Consider the following 20,454-nt stretch of genomic DNA (forward strand, 5'->3'; position numbering starts at 1 on the left):
ACAGGTGTCACTGTGGACGGCAGTTGCAAACTCCATCAGGTTGAGCAAAATGGTATTTATGTGGCTGCATTTTAAAAGTGTCTGGCTTTTAGTGCGGTGTGGTGTTGTGTTCACACCCGTGTGCGAGGTCTGTTTCTGCTCTGCAGCGCTGTGAGACTGTCACCCAGCAGAAACTTCTGAAGTTGCTGGAATTACCCCGCTGTCATTCATCCGCCTGTAAAATCACTTCGACTTTTATTCAGTTCCAGTAACCACGAAAAGCAATGCAGAAACAAACTACTCTTTTCTCTCAGACATGCTTTTCACCACTTTTATCAATGTTTAAAGGCTCGGCTTATCTCTACAAGTATGCACTTAATTCTGATATAATTTGTCCAGGTTTTGAGTTGTCTCACAAGGTTACAAAAATGACTTTAAAAATTCAACTGTAAATTCCCCTTGCAGACGTAGTGACCGGATAGACTAAGACTGAACAGAACAAGAGTGAACAGTTTTTTTGGAGCTACTTCTGAAGAAATAGTCCCTGTCTGTGTATAATCATGTTTAACATTTCCTCGTAACGCCTTGTAAAGTGTTGGTTAAACCAACACTCTGAGTAACACGAGCGCAGCCTGCGTCACCTATTACAAAATTCCAATTAAAGATACAACCAGCAGCATCTCCTCCAAATGTGGTGACTGGCCATAATTACAGACACATAACAGCACTTTGCCGGTAAGCTAACCCTTCTCTTTGGCATTCCTGTCATCTGTAAAACCTTCAGCACCAATCTGTGGACATTACCCAGACTGCCAAATATAAACACAAGCAGACTGCACTGGCATCAAAGCTGTCGGACAGCATTTACAAGAAGCTGCTGCTTTTAAACCTTCATATGGAACACTTCCTCCAGCCTGACGATGATCAAAAACCCACTTGTATGAAACAAGTCTGTGTTATCCTCAATAATGACAGTTCTATTTTTGAAAACATGATGATTGCTATTGCTCAGTTTTATTATTTCAGATGCAGTAGAGCATGACTTATAACCTTCTCTTGACGCACAGGACAACAATCCTGTGCAGTTGCGCTATGTAAAGCCACTTAAACATAACAGCCATTCAGAAAATGTGACAAGGTCTCGAGTGCGGGCTGATGGCCATGAAGCAAACAGTGGAGGACAAACAAACAAACGTAAACACACAAGAAGTCCTCCAAGTGGTTTGTTGCTATCCTTGAGAATGACACAAACTAGGGTTCTCTGATCAGATGCCAGCATCCACAGGACTGCATCAGCTGTCAGGGCCTTGAAAAATGATCATAAATCACAATTAAATAATAAAACTGTTGTCTTATGGTTAAAGTTGGGTTAGATTTAGGCACGTAAACAGCTTGGACAGGGATAGATCATGTATCTCATTAAAGTAAGAGGACATTTGTCGTAAAACAAAACAAAATTTGAACCTATTTTAATGTCAGATATATTTATTTTTTGTTGACCCATCCATCCACCCAGACATCTCCTCCCTTCTGACGTTGTGAATCAGTAACAACTCTACACTGTCCTTCTGACGGACACCAGAGAGCTTTGTCTCCTGCTCATAACCATGTTGTTTGTAGCTAGAAAACCTGTTGTTTTTCTTGAGAAGCTGGTCTCTAAACACATTCAGAAGCATCAGTCTTTCATCAACAGGTCTACTGAGATGTAATCAAATGGTAGCCTCTCACTCCAATGCACTTAAAGAGGGGGCGTTTTCCGGAGATGAACAGCTGTGACCATCTCAGGATTAACTGGGTGTGTGTTTGTGTGTGTGTGTGTGTGTATGTGTATTTGTGTCTGCCCAACCAATTTTCATCATGTACATCTCAACATGTGTCTTTGTTTTTTGTCGTTAAACTCTGAATCCAAAAAACAGGTTTGAAAGGCATGAAATCCTCAACATTAGAGCAATGATTAGAGCCAGAAGCTGTAAAAGTACAAAGAAGTTGCAGATTTTCAATTTTTTGTTGATCCTAAAACTCCATTATAAAACATACATTTGTGTATTTGATCAAAATTGCATTATCCTACATTTTACATTTACAAATTAGCAAATAATAAACAACTTGCATAAACCAGATTTTGTATAAAATAAAAAATTGACCAAAGTGACCAAAATTCGGATACTGTCAGCTGAACTGTAGACTGTGTTTAGACCAGAAGGAGACAAGTATGGAAACAAATCAAAAACGTAAGTGGTAAAATATTTATAGCATGTAGAACCAACATTTTCCTAGTATATTGGTAGCATCTGTGGGCTTTCAAAAAATGTTGTACATGTTGATTCCTGTTTTTATTTAGTTTTTGTAAAATATGTAATCACAGAAATTCATCTTTTGTTTGATTTTTTCTTCTTTTTATATAATTTAAGGCATTATAACTTTGTTGTACTGAACAAAATATGTATTTTTAAGTTTTCTGTACTTCTAGCCATGTTTTTTGCTGTTTCCATCAAGGGGCAGGACTTAGTACTGCTGTGAAAAATGGGTCCACAGTGAAGAAAAATGTGACCGGGGCAAAAAACAGCCAAAGACTGCTTGAGGCGCAGAAGGTTAACTGGACTGACAAGCTAAATGTGTAGCTAAATGTTGAGAAACATTTCCTTCCTTTCCCTCACCTGAAGCCCACTGTGGATGACCTTGTCTTTATAATTAATGTGCGTCACTCTGAGCATGTTTAAGCTCCAAGCACCCATAGCTAACATGTTGATGCAATAGCAGCATAACATCATTAGGCCTGCTAATGTGTTTATTGTTAAAGCTAATGCAGCTTAGGTTGGCCCCCATGGGCGACTCTGCGTTAGTGATTGTTTTGCTGCTTCAAGTTGCTTATTGCTAATATAGTTTTAATTTATGTGACTTTTTTCTAAAGCTTATGCTCCTAGCTGTGTGCATCAAGAGTTGTATAGTTATTCATAAGATGCTGTGGGATGTAGAGGGATTCTGGGGGGTCCTCGTGTTTTTATTACCTACTGGTGGCCTCCTGCCAGCATCCAGCTTGATTAACTCTCCCCTCTATTGCCTTTCTGCTTCGCACACACACACACACACACACACACAGTTATGCTCGCACATGCAAACAGCTACTTTATCACTGCGAGTGTACAGGAGGTGTGAGGGAATAGCAGTTAAGGTTCTTAAAATGATATTATCTATTAAAAGCCCGAGGAGGAGGCACAGGGATCCACTGTTACTCTTTTTGTCATCTCTTTGGTTGTTTTTCAAGGGAAGCTTTTACAAGAGAGGAAATCCACACACTTCCACCTGCACTAGTGTGGCTTTTGCGGGTAATTTATTAGTTGAAGTTTGAGCACATGCTCAAGCCTTGATTCCTGAATCTTGATATTCTCAGCCTGTGTGTGTGTGTGTTTAAACAGATGTCTATAGTGCTGCACAAAAGTAGCATTTTAGATCGGGCTTTAACACACGCCACACACACAGTCACACTCGCACACAAGGAAGCAATTTGCTCTTCCACATAAAGAGTGTAATTCGGTAAAGACAGACTGTGTCTCGCTCCCTCCTGTTACTCATGTGTGGCAGCTGGTAATGAAAGGACCACTGGAAGGCTTACGGGTTTCACTTAAGTCATTTTGTGCTCAATTTAATTTGGTGTATCACAGGAGGCAGTGTGAGATGGTTTAGCTAACAGTTTTTAGCATCCTATTACAACCTACTGAAATAGATGGAGGATGTTCCTCCCCATCAGCATCGACCGATGAAAGGAAAAACATCTTCAAATATGATGAATCTCCTGAGGTTAATTTCAACTAACAATAAAACTACAGTATAGATACTGTATTGATTTGGAAGCGGTAGCTATTATAGTTTTAGGTTTGATTCTGACATAATCAGGTCCTATCTAAAAATACAATTACAGAATTATTCCCTTTTATCAGGCCGTACAGATCTTGTTTTCTCGGTCAGCGCAGCCTCCATCCATCATCCGCTGTGCCGGCTCCCTCGGGGCTCACCTCCCCGTCTTATGCCACTTCCTGCTCATCAATCAGTCAATTACTGAAGGACTTCCGGGTCAAGGCTCAGGAGAGAAACATGTTTTAGCCCTCTGAGAGGTTAACTGTACTCTACAGGAAAAAAAATGCAATCTTTACTTACGATTTAGACAAAGTTGGAACGTGGAGCACAAGTGCAGCTCAGGCAGCCTTTGCTGGTCGGGGAAGGGGAGGGTCATGGAAAATCCATTTTTGTATTTTTTCCCCTTCATAAAATATAGAATGTGGTACAAAAAGCAGTGTAAGGATAAGAGGAGTAGGCGAAAGGAGGGGAGGAGAACGGAGAAGCTTGTGAGATCAAGGTCGTATCCAGGCTTTAGTATTGGTATTCTCCTCAGTGTTAAAATGATTCTACCAGTGAATAGTGTTTTCATTCCTCTCCTGAATGAGATTCACAGGAGCATGGAGAGAGAGGGAGGGGGTGAGGTGGGGGGAGGGAGGGAGGGAGAGAGAGACATGACAAAGAAAAGAGAAAGTAACCCCCCACCACCACAGCCACTTTTCTTTTTCTCCCTCCTTCTTCCTTCTCCCCTTGGACATACAATAGAGAATGAAAATACAGCGTGGGATAAACAACTTTTATCAGACTGGACCAAATGAAATCGACTATTTTATTCAATTCTTCATCCCTGAAGGATCCCCCCTTACTCTATCTACCCAGCAACATCACACCCCTGCAGCTTCAGTCGAGAAGAAGAAGGTGCTTTATGCAAATTAAATGCTTTATTCTTGATTAGATTACAGACGCAATAATTGTCTGGGATGATTTATGGGTGTAATTGGTTACCACAAACTGCAGTAAGAAAAAGCTCAGTTGCCATGGTTTGCTCTATGAAGACTTTACATCAACACAATGTAGGGCATCTGCTGTAAAATCCACTTTAGTGAGCACATATAAGTTACATTAGGAAATTAGCTGGATGAGTTCATTGCCTTTTCCAGGATTTATAGGTAAATGATCAAGGAAAAAAAACATCCAGTCATTTCGTGCAGCTGTCATGCTCGCTGAGTGAGAAAAGTGAGTCAACATTTGGTATTTAAAGTAGACACCAAGTGCAATGAGAAATGTCATGAAGAGGAGAGAAAGGAAAGTACAAACCTTCAGGTGGCTCTTAAACCGTTTCTCTGGTAAAATGGAGTGTTTATTAGCCGTACTGATGCACAGATTTAGAGGGAGTCATCGACCTGTTGCAGTGTGGGATTGCTACCCTGGCAAGAGACTGGCAAGTGGGAAATTAGGTAGCTGCCACGCCGTCCCGCCCCATCTCAAAGTACTGTTGATACTTTACAGCGGGGTAATCTGAACAAGAGCTCTGCCACTTCACTAAGACCCTGTCACACAGAGAGAGAGGGAGACAGGATGAGAGAAACACAGAGATCTTCTCTGCCTGCCATCGATCTATGACGCATATTACCACCCTAATCCAATTAATTCTGTTTCGCTTGCAATGCGGCTTGCTTGAGTCATCGAAATTGCATATATAAATATATCTCTGACAGACTGCAATGGGCCGTGCAAAATGCACAAACAGCTAATTCAGGTGGACTTGAATTTGTTTGGTTTACTCCTTTCTTTCGGTGCCTCTCCTCCCCTCCCACCTGCTTCTGCATTTCTTTGTTTTGCACTAAGAATGTAGAAGCCACAGAGGCATTGTTGTTGATGAGGTAGTCAGATGAAAACACAGTTTGACAAACTTTGTTTTTTCTGTCCTTTTTCCTTCACGCTTTCCCTCCATCCCTCTCCATCTCCTCCTTCTACTCCAACCTCTCTTTGTCCAGGCTGAGACGAATCTGTAGCAGAGGACCAGCAGCAGCAGTGTTGGTGCGACCATGAGGTCAGAGGCCTTGTTACTCTACTTCACGCTACTGCAAATAGCCGGGGCGGGCTTCCCCGAAGACAGTGAACCTATTAGCATCTCACACGGCAACTGTAAGTATATCCTTTATTCTTCCTTTCTTCAGTTGTTTCTTTCTTTCTTTTCTTGAGCACCATCTTTCCTCTCATTACAAGTCCTCCCTCGCTCTCCGCCTGCACTCTTTTCCCTTTCCTCTTTGTTTTCTACTTTGCAAATCCTCCTCTTGGTATCTGTCTCACTTGTTCTATCCTTTTTGCTGCTCCACATCCCTCTCAACCCTTTGCTTCCTCGGCAACCCCCACCAGCCCCCAACACTGAACACATTCTGAAGGCACGGAGTGTAATTTGGCGCCTGAGGATAGGCCCTCCACACACTAAAATCAAGGACTTAAGGCAGCATTTGAAATGGAGCCCACCCCACATCAAAGGATAATCCGCTATTTTTCTGTTGGGCTCCTAATGCTGTGTGTGATAGTGTAAACGCTGTGGCAGGCTGTAAAGATATGGTCATTGTTTCCTCTGTTTCTGTCTGTGTTTCTGCCTGTTCTCTGCTGTCCTGTTCTTCTCTCTACAGGCAGAACACTGTATCTCCTGGCCAGGAGAGCTGAAACACAAACCCAGTCAGCCTCACATAGACCTACACTCCTACTATCAGACTGTTTATTCAAACCAGCCGCTTTCATTCAAAGCCACTAACAATAGAACGATTGCATGGTACAGTGCAGCATATTTTTAGTCGACAATTTATGGTTGCAGGAGGAGCTCAACCACCAATTGCGGTGGCGTTTCCTTGCACAGTTAAGAAGCATGAGTTGACATTTGACTTAAAGCCCATGAGACGCCTGACAAAAGCAGTGAAATTCATAATTTCCTAAAGCCATTACTGCAGTAATAAGTGTAAGGTTATCACGTGCAGGGATTAATTTTTTGGCTCCTTCTTTGCAGACACAAAGCAGTATCCAGCATTTGTAGGCCACAAACCTGGAAGGAACAACACGCAGCGGCACAAACTGGACATCCAGCTCATCATGATCATGAATAGGACATTATACATCGCTGCCAGGTAGGTGATAATATCTATTTATTCCATTTTTTTAATGTGCTCCTCAAATACTGGTGCTATTCTCCTCCCTGCGTTGCCAAGTGCTTTCTCAAAAGGAATCCAAGGGAATCTTTGGATTTGTTAGGTTTCTTTAATAAAGTCTTCACCTTGCTATGTAAAGATGACAAATTACTTAAGATGACAAGTGTCGCCTTATAAAAAAAAAAGTAAATTGAATTTAATATTTCAGACAGAGGGACAAACTGACATAAATGTAATTTTTACCACTTTTCTATGTGGAACAAAAGTGCAGGCCATTTTAGGTTAGGATTAATCAAACACCAGGATTATGAAGTCCTTCATCATCTCCTCTCATATTAAAGTTGCTTTGTGAACGTGTGATCTAGTTTTAACTCCATAATAACCGAGGGCTGTGAAATCCACAGCAGTTGGGTCATCAAACCGAACTTGGGAGTCCTGCTGTGCTGTGTTCTTTAAAGGGTTTCGGGAATCATGAGGGACTAATTCAGAGCAAAATGCTGAGACTTTAAATCACTTTGCAGCCTGAAGTTTTTCTTTCATTACCTCCTTGTTGTTTTCTATTTTGAGCTCACCATCTGCCAAAACCCCTTTTACCTTGTACGATGTCCCTAAAGACGTGTGCCCTGTTTTTTTTCCTCTTAAACATCCGAGCAGACATGCAAACTCTCACATGCACGCACATGCATTCACTGAGATGAAAACTACAGATTGGTTAAAAACTAACCTCAAAGAATACTTTCCAGTTTCCTTTTTTTCTGATCTATGTGCACCATCTAGACAGTCTTAATGCACATTCTGTGTTGACAATAAACACTAATACAGGATAAATACAGGCATTTTTTTGCACTGTTTGTTGGCAGCCCTGTAGCCCTCACAGATCAATTTTTAAAGCTCTTTGTTGCTTCGTCTGGCTTTTTCTCCTCCCATGTCTGTCACCTGCCTTTATTGCTTTACGTCAATGTGTTTTTCACCTGTGCATTTTTTATTTTTTTATTTTTGTGTGACTCATCTTTCTGAGATAATATAGCTCAATTACACCATCTGGAGCCATGGAGAGGATCGATATTGATTTTGTCGTCTCTCTTGTCATCGGTATTTTAAAAATGTTCATAGTGTTTCACCTCACGGCAAAGTGAGCGATCTGGAAAACAATCAGGTCCATGTCGGAAAGCACCGACGGCCTGGTTTACCTTCAATGGAGGTTTGATTGCGCAGTGGCCTGTACTGTTAAAGCGGCATTGAATAGGTCTTAATAAAACGGATCCTTATGTGTGTGTTCTTGTGCCGTCCATGGCTAATTGAGTGGCAGGCTTGATTGGATGCTGTTCAAAGCCACAATAGGGCTCTTTCTTTGTTTTCCTCCCAAGCATGTCAAATTAAGTGGCGGACGGGAGGCTGCTGCTTTCAGTGGCAGAGCTTTTTAAAATATCTGTGGTCATTAAGCGGAGGTGTGTGGAGAGTGAGAAAGGAAACGGCGAAAGAGAGAGCCTGTGTGTGTGTGTGTGTGTGTGTGTGTGTGTGTGTGTGTGTGTGTGTGTGTGTGTGTGTGTGTGTGTGCGTGTGCGTGTGCGTGTGCGTGTGCGTGTGCGTGTGTGTGTGTACATGCATGTGTGGTGGGATGCCAGAGACTTTGGACTGCCTGTCGCCCACCTGCTCCACATGGGGTGGCAGGGGCCTGAGGGGCAGGGGAGGGAAATGAGGCACAGAGGGTTTATTGGAGGGGTGTGTATGTGAGAGTTTGTGTGTGTGTGTGTGTTTGAAAGAGAGAGGGTGTGTGCCGTCTAATTTAGTACGCTGACCAGTTGTCCGGTGGATTTAAAAGTGATTTATTGGGTCCGATATGCGGCCACATGTGCGTGTATATGGATATACGTTGGGGATGGTGAACATGTGTTGCTGTGCCGGCGGGTGTGTGGGAGCCACAGCCAGAGATCGTACATGCTGCGACTTGTGCATGCAGTTATGTGTGCATGTGTGAGGTCACCTGGTGCGTCGGTCGCACACTCGCATACTTGCTTAAAGCAGACTGGGAATGCCGACACATGGCCGAGGTATGTGACCCCTGAGTGACTGGAATGGCCGCCTCAGATTAGACAGAGTCGGGTGACCGGCATTGATCCTGACACGGAGAAGAATGCCAGAGTCAATAGCGTCCATCGGCTCTAACGGGATATCGATAAGGACATGTAAAAGTTAAATGACAAACAGTTTAAGGCAAACAGCAGAGACAATTACCACTTCAGAAATCAATGTGAAACTGAGCCAACAGTGGACCCAGCAAGACTCGGGCTACGAAACAACGCACAATGCTGCCGAAAGAAAAAAAACGAGGCAACATCAATAGTTGCTTTTATGACGGTTGTCCAGTCAAATGGCTTGTTTATTCTGGGGCCAGCATCACACAGCTTTGCCATCATGCCTCTAGACGAGTGAGCCTCAGTTCTTGGTGTGCAGCAGCTTGCAGATGGCCACTGTGAACGCAGTCCAAAGCCCAACACTGTTTCGGGCTGTTTTTTGAATGACTGCTCAGTGTATTAAATCCCTTTGGCTCCTGTTTTGGCTCTGGCAAAAAAATCACAAGATTTTTAAGCTGTGAGATGCATACAAACATAGCAACTGATGAAATTGTAAATCGACAAAAGGGCTTTAATCCATAGAGGGAAAGAGTCAAGTCTTTGGCAACGGAGGAACTCAGCAACAGATGCAGCGATTGATCATTTATGAGTTTTTAGCCGTGAATGAAATGTATTGATTTGTTCAAATCAGATGCTCTTTATCCAATTCTGTTTTATTCACTTTATGTGGACGAGTATTGAAGAAAATGGCCTCTGCTGATGAGGTCATATGACTTTTCCAATATTTATAAAATGTTATTAGCTTTCTTAGACTCATATATATTGTATTGTTGATTATGAATTCAGTTCATGACCAGTTGAGTCCCTTTAATATTCTGAATCTTATTCCATGGCTCAGTTTTCATCAAGTGCATTATCCAGAGGGACACTACAGCTTGATAAGATATGAGGCTGCTGTCCTTTCATATGCAGGATATCAAAAACCCTCTTGTTTGTTCAGTTTTAACAAGACTTAGATGGGACTGACTGCTGATTTGTCTCTCTTTCCCTCAAACATCTGCTCTTAACAGGAAGGGTGCACGGCAGAGTTTCTGCTAACAAAACCTTGTTTAAGAGAAATAATGGAAATAAAAGGGAAATATTTGCTATGTGAGTCATAACAAGAGATGTTTGGGGAGTCACAGCGATGAGCATGAGAGCCGACCCTGCACCGAGCTGCTGTTTGATAGTTTTTATTGTAGCAATCAGCTATACATTACCCATGATTTACTGAGACATGATGTATATTAGAGCGCAGGTAATGAACATAAAAACTTTGTCATGAACGAGCTCTGTGGTTTATGTGTGTCTGCTGTCATGTGTATTTTAGGTGTTTAGCAGCAGAGTCACGTTTAGTAAAAGCAATAAACTGTTCAGTGAGAGATGGACGCAGGAGGATTCCCATCCCAGAGGTCCATATTTCATGGTCAGAGTACACTGTGTACAACATTCTGAGGGAATTCATCACGGTGCAGTTGGAGATTTATCATTCCGATATCTGCAAAAAATATCTGTGTGCGAGTGTGACTCAGGCTGCGTGCATGAATGTGGACTGTTTATGTGTATGCACAGTAGGTAAACAGTGTCATGATGACTTCCCTCGCTGTGTGTGCTTTCAGTTAACTGATTTGATTGAAGCCACTTGCCATGTAGCAGTCAGAAAAACAAATTGTGATCTCATTTCTCAGACATTTTTTACTTTGGGAATGTTAAACTCATTGCTCTCAGTAGTGAAGATGCATAGTAGAAACTGTGTGTGTGTTCTCTGACCTCTACCTTTGTACCAAACTACTTTGAGTTTTAAACCTTTTAGAATGTGGAAACTTTTTTTTTATTTTTTATTTTTCGTACGATGACCTTAACCTTATCTGTGCTCACTTATTCAAGCAGCTATTTTAGAGGTGGAATGTAGAGGCCTGCGTGGGACTGTATTCTTAATCCCGCTCTAACTGGATTTCTGACCATTACCGCCCACTCCTGCAACGTGTGTGTCTACTCCTGCCTGAACTCATAAACACTCTGAAAGAGATGCATAGCTGCCAGCCATAACAAAGAAAAACTACAGTTACATTCATGAGAATTAATTAATCTAGGGCAGTAAGCACACATTTCATAAATTTTTCAATCATGTCTTGTTTAATGTGTGCATCAAGAAGCGTTTTATCTTTGAAGGAGAGCTTACTTTGACCAAGGAGAGGAGAGCAATTCAGAGGTGCCAGATTTGTGCCTGTTGCATTGCCAATGCTTTGCACATTTTTTTTTGCTAGGCTTTCATTTCTTTAAGCCTTTATTGTATAGACAGCCAAAGAGAGACCGGAGAGACAGAGGGTGACATGCAGCAAATGGCACTGGGTTGAAATCAAACCCAGGCCTCTGTGGCCCAGACTTAAGTCCTGGTAATGACAAAGGTTGGAAAAGAATTGGACTTCATTGTGACAAATGTGCAAAGTATTGCACCCCGAAGGCTCAACCAGTTGAACTGGCGCCCCAATACTTTGCAAATTTGTCACAATGAAGTCCAATTCTTTTCTGTCTTTGTCAGTAACAACTGGAAAATTTCTCCAAATGTCAGACTTGCTTTGCTGTGCTTTTTGTGTTGTAAAAACTCCCTTCAGTCTTCTTTTGATTTGTTGACTGTCTTTCTTCATAGTAGTAAATGCACAGGACCTGCAGTTTATTCCCACAGCAAAGTTAAAACCTTTGCGTTTGGCGGTGTCCCACATTACCAGTGTCAGTGTTTAATATTTAGATTACAATTTATTCTTTGACAATTTGGGTCATATTTTACTAATTTTCTCTGTCATTTTGATCAGTACAGCTAGCCCTATTTTCCTCAGTGAAACAGCTGAGATCTGGGAAACATTTGACAACAATTGGACTGGTTGTTAACAAGCTAACACTTTAGCCACATTATTTAAACCACTTCATTCAGAAGAAAATGTGAAGGTGAGCACAACTAAAATATTGATGAGCCTCTCAAGAAAGCCAATCTGTAAACTCAGTGTGGGTATTAATCTTACCTCTTGCTTTTCTTTTCCAATGAAGTTTGGCCTACTTTCAAAAAATAGTCACACATCCAACTATTTTTAAAAAAAGAATCTGTTATTACCAATAATAGTCTGAGCAACTAATGAAACAAGAATCCAAATTAAAATTCAGTTAAAAAAAAGGTCACAATGATTGCATCAAAAGATACTTGTTTAGTTTAAATCATATTCTTTCATCATGTTTTTGCTCCATATTTCCCCCCCCCCCCTCTGGAGTGGGAGAAGCACTGGTTTAAAGTTTGTATGATCATCTCATGAATTATGTTTTTTGACCTATCTGGTATCTTTTTTTTTTTTTAACCAAGATATGCAGTTTTCTAGCTCTCAGCATCAAACTTAATGATCACAATGTTGCTGAAAGGAATGAAACTACGAAAAGGTGATCCATGTTGAATGAAACTAGATTGAGCTCAAGGTTTTGAGGACAGGAAGAGAAAAAGACATGCAGAGAATGAAACAGACAGTCCATACATGCTTGTGTTACTGTATTCTCTGCCTAGCGAGCATGTCCCAGGTCTCTCCACATGCAGGGCATAGTCGCCATTCTCAGGCCTCGTTCAGCCTCTACCATGGTAACGCCAATCACACTCTGTTTACACCCCTCTATGAGGCTGAGAAGCCTGGGAATCAGTGTGTGTGTGTGTGTGTGTGTGTGTGTGTGTGTGTGTGTGTGTGTGTGTGTGTGTGTGTGTGTGTGTGTGTGTGTGTGTGTGTGTGTGTGTGTGTGTGTGTGTGTGTGTGTGTGTGTGTGTGTGTGTGTGTGTGTGTGTGTGTGTAGGAGAGAGAGACGGAGTGATGTGTGTGAAAGTGGAAGGACCAGAATTTGTAGTTGCCATTAGCCGTCACACGGAGACACACACATACACTCAAAAATCCAGATTACCTTCTCTCAGTTGAATCCTCTGGAACAGTCGTGCCTCTGTGGCCGCCGCTCTTCCCTGTTGGGTTTCGCAGTGGAGGCCACTAGAGTCTCCATTATTGTAGCTCCACCAAATCCTGTTAAAACCCACTAATGACTGGGATTACACGGTTGCCTCCTCTCCCTCCGCTCGCAGCATCAACGACATCCAGCCACGTCCACCCTGAAACAAAGCTTGCAGCTCCAGTAATCATAATTACCTGTATTTGAAGCTGGGGCCTTCAAAACGTAACTCTACAAGTATGTTTGATACGGTCTTTCTTCTGCTGTTTTGATATTTGAAATAATTCATCCAACAAAAATATACAGAGCATGGCTGTGGTAATATGTACTCTCAAATCAGTGCCACATTAATAGCAGCAGCAGGGAATGAAGTTGTGGCTACTCTAGTCGATGCAAACACCGCCTTGTTTCATTTACATCAACGTTTTGAGCTATTACATTCATTACATTTGTCCTTCACCACTGAGACTTGCTTTTATACATTCATGATGCTAAGTACTTTCAGCATTTCTGCCCACCTGCATCTAATGTTACAAGCTGTACATCTTTATCCATCCATCAATCCGTCCGTCCGTCCATCCATCCATCCAGCCATCATTTTCTATGCATATCTGGGGTCAGTTGCAAGTAGGGCATTCCAGACGTCCCCCTCCCCAGGAATATTTTCCACTTTGTCGTGAGGCATCCCAAGGCGTGTCGAGGCCAGATAAGATATGCAATCTCTCCAGTGAGTTCTCAGTCCACCCTGGCGTCTCCTCCCAGTTGCATGGAAAACCTCCAAAGGCATCTTAATCAAGTGCCGGAAACACCTCAGTCGACTCCTTTTGATACAAAGGAACAGCGATTCTAGCCCGGCCACCTTCCAGATGTGCAAGCTCGGAGGAAACCCATTTCAGCTGCTCATATCAGTCATCTCATTCTTTAAGTAACTATCCTGAAAAACTTAAACTCCTTTGCTTTGGACCGAAATACACCCCAAACCCAGAGGTAAAAATCCACCAGTTTCTGACAAAGAACCACGGCCTCAAATTTAGAGGTTTTTCCTCTCATTGTAGTCGCAAACAACCCCAGTGCCCCCTGAATGTCACAACCCGAAAAGAAAACGGAACCATGCCATCTGGAAAACTCTGAGGTTCCCAAATCTGACACACTCCTCCTCTCCAGCTATACAATAATGCAGTTAAAAATTAAAAGTAAGTGGTGTCCCATAATAGCTAATCCTGTCTAAATGAGCAGAATTTAATGCAGTTTTGTTTTGACTTTGAACAGAAATATGTTAATTCATACGATATGTATATTGAGCATTAAACATCTGCGGCTACATTGCTTAATGTGTTCTGTTAGTTAATGTGCCCAAATAATTCATAAGCACAAGGAAAGTGATTTAAAATTACAAATTTCAAACTTAGAACACAAATTATTTATTCCCTTCCTTAATGGGCTCCACAGAAATAAAAATGGAGTTGTGTATAATACTTTGAGACAACTGGATGAATTTTAACCAATAAATGTAATTGCAGCTATTATGTACGCTTGCTTAATTGCGCTAAATGTGCATGCTCCAAACATGCCCTTCACCCCTCTGAAACATTCCCACACAAAAACACACTTGCAGCCATATACAAACACACACTGAAAGGAATTATGGAGGGAATGTAGAAAACCATAATGAGAGCTTCAACCTTCCAAAAGAACAACCTGCCTCAGCTTGGGGGTGAGTGAACCCTGGCTTGTCGCATTTCATGGCACCACATCACCGAGGGCCTCTCGATGCCCTCAGCCCATTCAGAACTTCAACAACTCCCTTCACAGCCCAAAGGTGCCTGCTGGCTTCCCCAGTTCCCTCCCATCCACTTTGTGAAGAGGATTTGAACCAGTGAGAGCCAAAACAATGTACAATGGGCCCTCCTCTACCGCCCATGATCCAGTTATGAAGAGGGAGGAATATGGGTGAAGAGGGTGATGGGAGTAAAAGGGTGGGAGGTAGGGAGGAGGGAGGATGTGCAGGCATTTGGTTTGAGGAAAGTGGGGTGGTGTCATAAGGTGTGGGGTGCATGCTAATCACATTCCCCTCTTTTCTGCCACTGGAGTGCGAGATAGTTTGACAAAGACCCAGCAGATGGACCAAGCTGTTCTGCGGTCACCACAGAAGAAATGCGCTGTTATGAAAACGACATTCTTGGACACAAAGACCCAGTGTTCTCATGGCCACGCATGGCTACATGTCCGATGGAGACCCTCTGTCACTGTGTTGCACTCAATCTCACACTTTTGCCCACGCTCAGTTGGTCCACTGTCTTGACTCGATCATTCAGCTCTTTCTCTCAGTGTGTAACCATCCTTTTACAGTGCCTCTATATTTGTGCCTAAGAGGATATTTGCATACCTTCCGTCCTACTCACACATTTTTGTCGCCGAATTTCGGGAAATGCGAAGCCTACGCCAAGTGATTCACATTGACACCCAATGTTCTGCGCTCATCCGCTCTCAAAGGCTTCTGTTATTTGATTTCCCTCAGAATCTCACGGTGCTTCCAATTTCATCATCAGCACCGCAGCTCCTATAGGACCTTGTGATTTGAGTAACAGCATTGTTCCACCCTCAGACTCTGCGATTCACAGTGGAGAGTAAGAAAATGATGGGAAAGCCAATGACATGCAGCAAAATTTCTCCCAGGGAATTTCAGTTAATAAAGTTGCTTGCAAGTAACAGCCTGGTCATGCTAGACAGGTTGTGACAGGCCAGAAAGTCTGAAACTGAGACTAAGTTGGTGAAGTGGTTGGCACGGATTTTAGGGTGTGAGATGCAACTTCCCAAGGGAGAGAAGGAACATTAAAGGGGGGGATGCGGGGGGAGAGATGAGAGGTAAGGGCACTGTACTTCTGCTAACATTGGGAATTTACTTATTTTAGTTTGGCCCACTGATTTGGCCCACATTTACCAAAGCAGATAGAGCAGCAGCAGCAGTTGCCATGAAACACTGATTTCTTAGATAACGTCACCCCATTGCTACAAGTTGCATCAAAACAGTGCTCTCTCTGGGAATATTTAGCCATAACAGGTCTGAGCACATAGACATGATACACACCAAAGTGATTATAGCTGCTTTATTTCATTTTTAATGATGATTTGCCAAAATATAAATAAAATGCGGTCCACAGTTTCCAGATTGCGTCCTCCAAAGCATCACAGGAAGTGTAGTTCCAAAATGAAGTATGAATGCTCCTCAAATAAAAGGCAGAGTATGTAGGCTTAGAAAATAATAAGGTTCAGAATGTTCCATTCGCATGGCCTGTATGTTCCTGAAACATCCATCCATAGAAGAAGATAAACTCCTGTTGAAGAACAGAAGAATACATGAACTATTTTTGGACAATTTGCTCTTATAAATTGTCCAGAACTTTATCTTAAAGAATGTGCCTGCTCTAAAATGCCTGCATTAGTCCACATCCTGTATGCAGATCGAGTGGAAGAATACAGCAGTTTTTCATTCTTATAAATTATTTCATGAGTAAACCTTGCACATCAGTAATATAAATGGATTCTATTCTCGGAAACAATAGACAATAGAATACATGTTTATGTATTCACAGCAAACTGCTCAGCACAGATGAAAAAGCGCTGTTGCATAATAAAATTAGTTTGTAAGACGAGTCTAGACTGACCACATTTTTGCCCCAACAGGACAGCAGCTTTTACTCAAAACAGTGTTTAGTCTGAACTGTGCTCAACAGGCAAGAATAGTCTTGAAATTGCACTCTGTTTTCAGCTGCTGGGTCAGAGGAATGGCTTCCTTTTTGGTGTTTGAAGGCTCATAACTAGATTTTTCACAACACCTGAGATAAAATACAGATATATCATTGAAGTAACAGCCATGTTGATGGTGTGTGTGAAGGGACCATATAGAGAGCAGAGAAATAACGATAAATTCTTGTCTACATTGCTGAATATTGTGGTTCTCTTTAAAGTGTAGAAGATTGATGTCCTACTTTTAACTGAGTATTTCTGGGTTTGGAGGTTGGTCAGACAAAAACATGACATTTGGAGAGGTCAAGTTGAAGTCAAGGAAATTGTGTTGAACATTTTCTTTTACCATTTTTGACAATGTAAGCTAAATTTTGATTTATTTATCCATAAAATAAAGATAAAATCTGCAGTTTAATCAGTAATCAAAATCCACTTTATTTTCATTACTTAACAACTCCAATAATAATAATAATAGTTTGTGATGCCAAAGCTTTTAAATGTCAGAGCATAACTTATGACAATATTGACATTGAAATAGTGGCTATGATGGATCATGTACTTCAAGCAGACCTTAACTCTGCAAGCTGAGTTTCATATGTTATTAAATAAATGTAAACCGCCGGCTGCCTGGAATGTAGGAAATCAATTTTAGACTTCAGGCTTGCTTTGGAAAATGATCCGCACTAATGTTAACTATATTCAATTTGTAGTTTATGGTGTATATTATACAACACGATGCCAGCAGAGTTGTCCTTGAACGCTCTGCCTCTGCTTTCTATTCTTTGTGAAGTGATATGAATGTGACACCAGAGGGAAGTGAATCTGTTGTAATATGAGTTCAGGTGCAGGGAAAAGGGTGCATGCGTGCAATTGAGCTGGAGTGAGAAGAAAAGACGGGGAGTCTCCTTGCACATGTGTGTGTTTGGAGAGCTGGTGTTGACACAGACACAGCCGCTCCATTGTCCTCCTCCATCTCCAGTCAGGATGTCTGAGGGACACCTCATCGCTTGGCTCCCTCTAATCTCTGCTGGAACCCAAAACCCCGCGGCTGGAAGGCCTCGGCCCTCGAGGACGCTGTCAGCAGCCAGGACAAGAGAGGCGCAGGACGGGGAGAATAAAAGGGATGGTTACTGTCAAAAATTATGGAGCAGTCAATTACAGATTACTCATGAGCTGTTTCAAAATTGCAGTCAGTAAAATAACCCGAGGGATTACACTAAATCCGCCTAGTAAACCTCTGTTTAAATGGCTTTTGATTTAGTTGAATCTTTTTCATATAAAGTTTGAATTTTAATATAAAAATATAAGTGAAGTTAACTGAGCAACTCTCAGAACTTTAGGAGACGTGTCAGAACACTGTAGCGATATCATCTATTGCTGTTATCACCCACCATTTGTCCATTTAAAGGCTTCTTGTCTGTCTGTATTTTAACTTCAGTCGTGGATTGATTTATTCTTTTGCTTTGACAAGTTACAAGTTGGCCTTTTAATAATTAAACTTCCCGTAGACTAACTAAGTTTGATTATTGTGTATCCCGTTACACTGGAAACAAGGTGACAGAAACACTGGAACGCAGAGTGGCCGTTAGATAACCCAGGAAATTCAGCCCAGTTCAATTAGCCAAAGAGTAGTGCAATGGTAGTGCAAGCACTGAGCCTGAATAAAGTTGCACAGTGGAGTTTGCGGGTTTGGCCAGAGATTGTCAATTTTTAATCGTGGCAGACTGCAGCGTGACAGTCAGCATCTGGCATTTGCTTGAGCAAGTGAACTTGGAAGGAGGGATGCATCTCAGTGACCCCAAGCTGACTTCGCTGTTTGCTTTTATGTGAAAGTGTTTTTAATTTCAGTTGGACAGAATGTTTTAGGAAACAGTCAACAAAGTTGGTTGAAGAACTTGAAAGAATACATTTACTGGATGTGTATTTTGGTATAATCTCGGTATTATAAGGTGTTTTTTTTTTTTAAAGATAATGATAATAGTGTTTACTATAATGATCCGTACGCCACATGATTATTTAATGGACTATATATACAGAAACTAGAAACTGCCTCAGACACCACGGTGATAAAGGTAAGATAGCAACAAAACATTTGCTGAAGTGAATGAATCGTGGTGCCGCATGGAGGAATTACATGATACATGACAGAAATCAAAGAAAAAGCAGATTTTGTCAAAAACGTGTCCTCTCTGACTGACAAAGCAGAAGTGTTTTCTTAATTTCAACCGCTCTCAGAGATTAATTATTCAATTTAAGAATCGTCGCTGATAATGTACGGTGGACTGGTTTTTATCCTCGAGGAGACGGCGGTGGCCCCCAGGAAAGCAATATAAGCGGATTCATTTCAAGATGCCTGTTCCTCCAAAGACTTTATTAGATTTAGTTAATGAGAGAGCAAGGCGGGCTGGCTGGCTGAGCGCAGGTTGGGGAGCTGGAACGTAATTAAGCCGTGAGCCTGACGATGCCACTGTTACACACTTTGATTAAAAACACGTTCAACAGCTAATCTCCAACAAATTAAAGCAGTTACATCGTTTGGCATGGTCACCTTTGGTTCTCAAACGAGATAAATCCCCCTTTTCTCTGTGTCTGCCTCCTCCTCCTGCCTTAACACCGCCTCCACACCTTCAACCCTCCACCCGCCATGTCTGCACCCTAATTCTCCCCGGTAAGTAGGTGTAGCTTTGCCTGGTGGTCAACCAGCCGCTCCGTCTGTCTGCGATGTTGTTAACCTCTGTGAGTTTTATGTCTTCCATATGCCCTGTTGGGGCCTTTATGGCTGGACTGTGTAATACAGGAGAAGCCTGTATATTTCCAGGCCAGCACACATAAGTCTTCTTGTCTGAGCTATAATGAGTGTTAGTATAGATTTCCTGTGGCTCAAACACTAGGCTTAATTGACCTGAACAGCTCTGAGTGACTTGGCACCTCCCGTCTCAACCTTCCCTCCTCCCTCACCCTCCATCAAGACCTTTCTGTGGGACAAAGAGGCTTTTGTCCCCCGGCCTGCGCCACAGCGCTCTGAACCTTTGTTGACTGTTTCTGTCTGACAGAGCAAATAGCTCTGGCCTGCTTTTGTTTATTGTCATATTTTGAAGTTTGAACAAAGTTTACACAAAGCCCCATTTTCTGACGTTGTTTGCTGCCTGCAGGGGGAAAACAGAGAGGGAAGAAAAGAAATGGGTTTATTGTTTGTTGAATTTTTGACTGTCTGCTGCTGTCTGACCTCTTCTCATCTCTCCCTCTGCTTTCTCTCAATCCCTCACCCTCTCTCTCCCCCGTCTCTCACCCCTCCTCAATCGCTCGCAGGGATCACATATACACGGTGGACACGGACACTGCCAACAGTGACGAGATCTTTTTCAGTAAGGTGAGTGAGACGTCTGTCTCTTTGAGGGCGTGTTGTTGCCGGCGTGGCGTGATTGACAACGTAACCCTAATAACCTCGCACTGCTCCCGGTGCCGCTGTGCGTTGGCGAGCGCACGTGGTCGAATGCGTGCATGCATGTGTGTGCCTGCCAGCAGCCTTACTCACGGTGACCCCGTTAAGAAGATTATCCAATCAATCAGCTAGCAAACCTGCCTGCGTCATCCACGCTCATCAGTGGGACAGTGGAAGGTCTGATTGGTGTGTAACGGAAGCTGAGAGGACA

General features: G+C 42.3%; 1 protein-coding gene across 3 annotated transcripts in view; it reads left to right on the plus strand.

Annotated features, from left to right (window-relative positions):
• The window catches only part of sema6a (sema domain, transmembrane domain (TM), and cytoplasmic domain, (semaphorin) 6A), a 106,684-nt gene that overhangs the window by 38,422 nt on the left and 47,808 nt on the right, over positions 1-20,454 (plus strand). For all 3 annotated transcript variants that reach the window (XM_035945533.2, XM_023264407.3, XM_023264406.3), the window contains exons 2-4: positions 5,811-5,961; positions 6,833-6,950; positions 20,111-20,171. In XM_035945533.2, coding sequence (XP_035801426.1) covers positions 5,862-5,961; positions 6,833-6,950; positions 20,111-20,171 — 279 coding nt within the window. In that variant the 5' untranslated portion in view covers positions 5,811-5,861. The remainder of the gene's footprint in view (positions 1-5,810; positions 5,962-6,832; positions 6,951-20,110; positions 20,172-20,454) is intronic.

This window comes from Amphiprion ocellaris, chromosome 6, assembly GCF_022539595.1.
Source record: "Amphiprion ocellaris isolate individual 3 ecotype Okinawa chromosome 6, ASM2253959v1, whole genome shotgun sequence".
Taxonomy (NCBI): Eukaryota; Metazoa; Chordata; class Actinopteri; family Pomacentridae; genus Amphiprion; species Amphiprion ocellaris.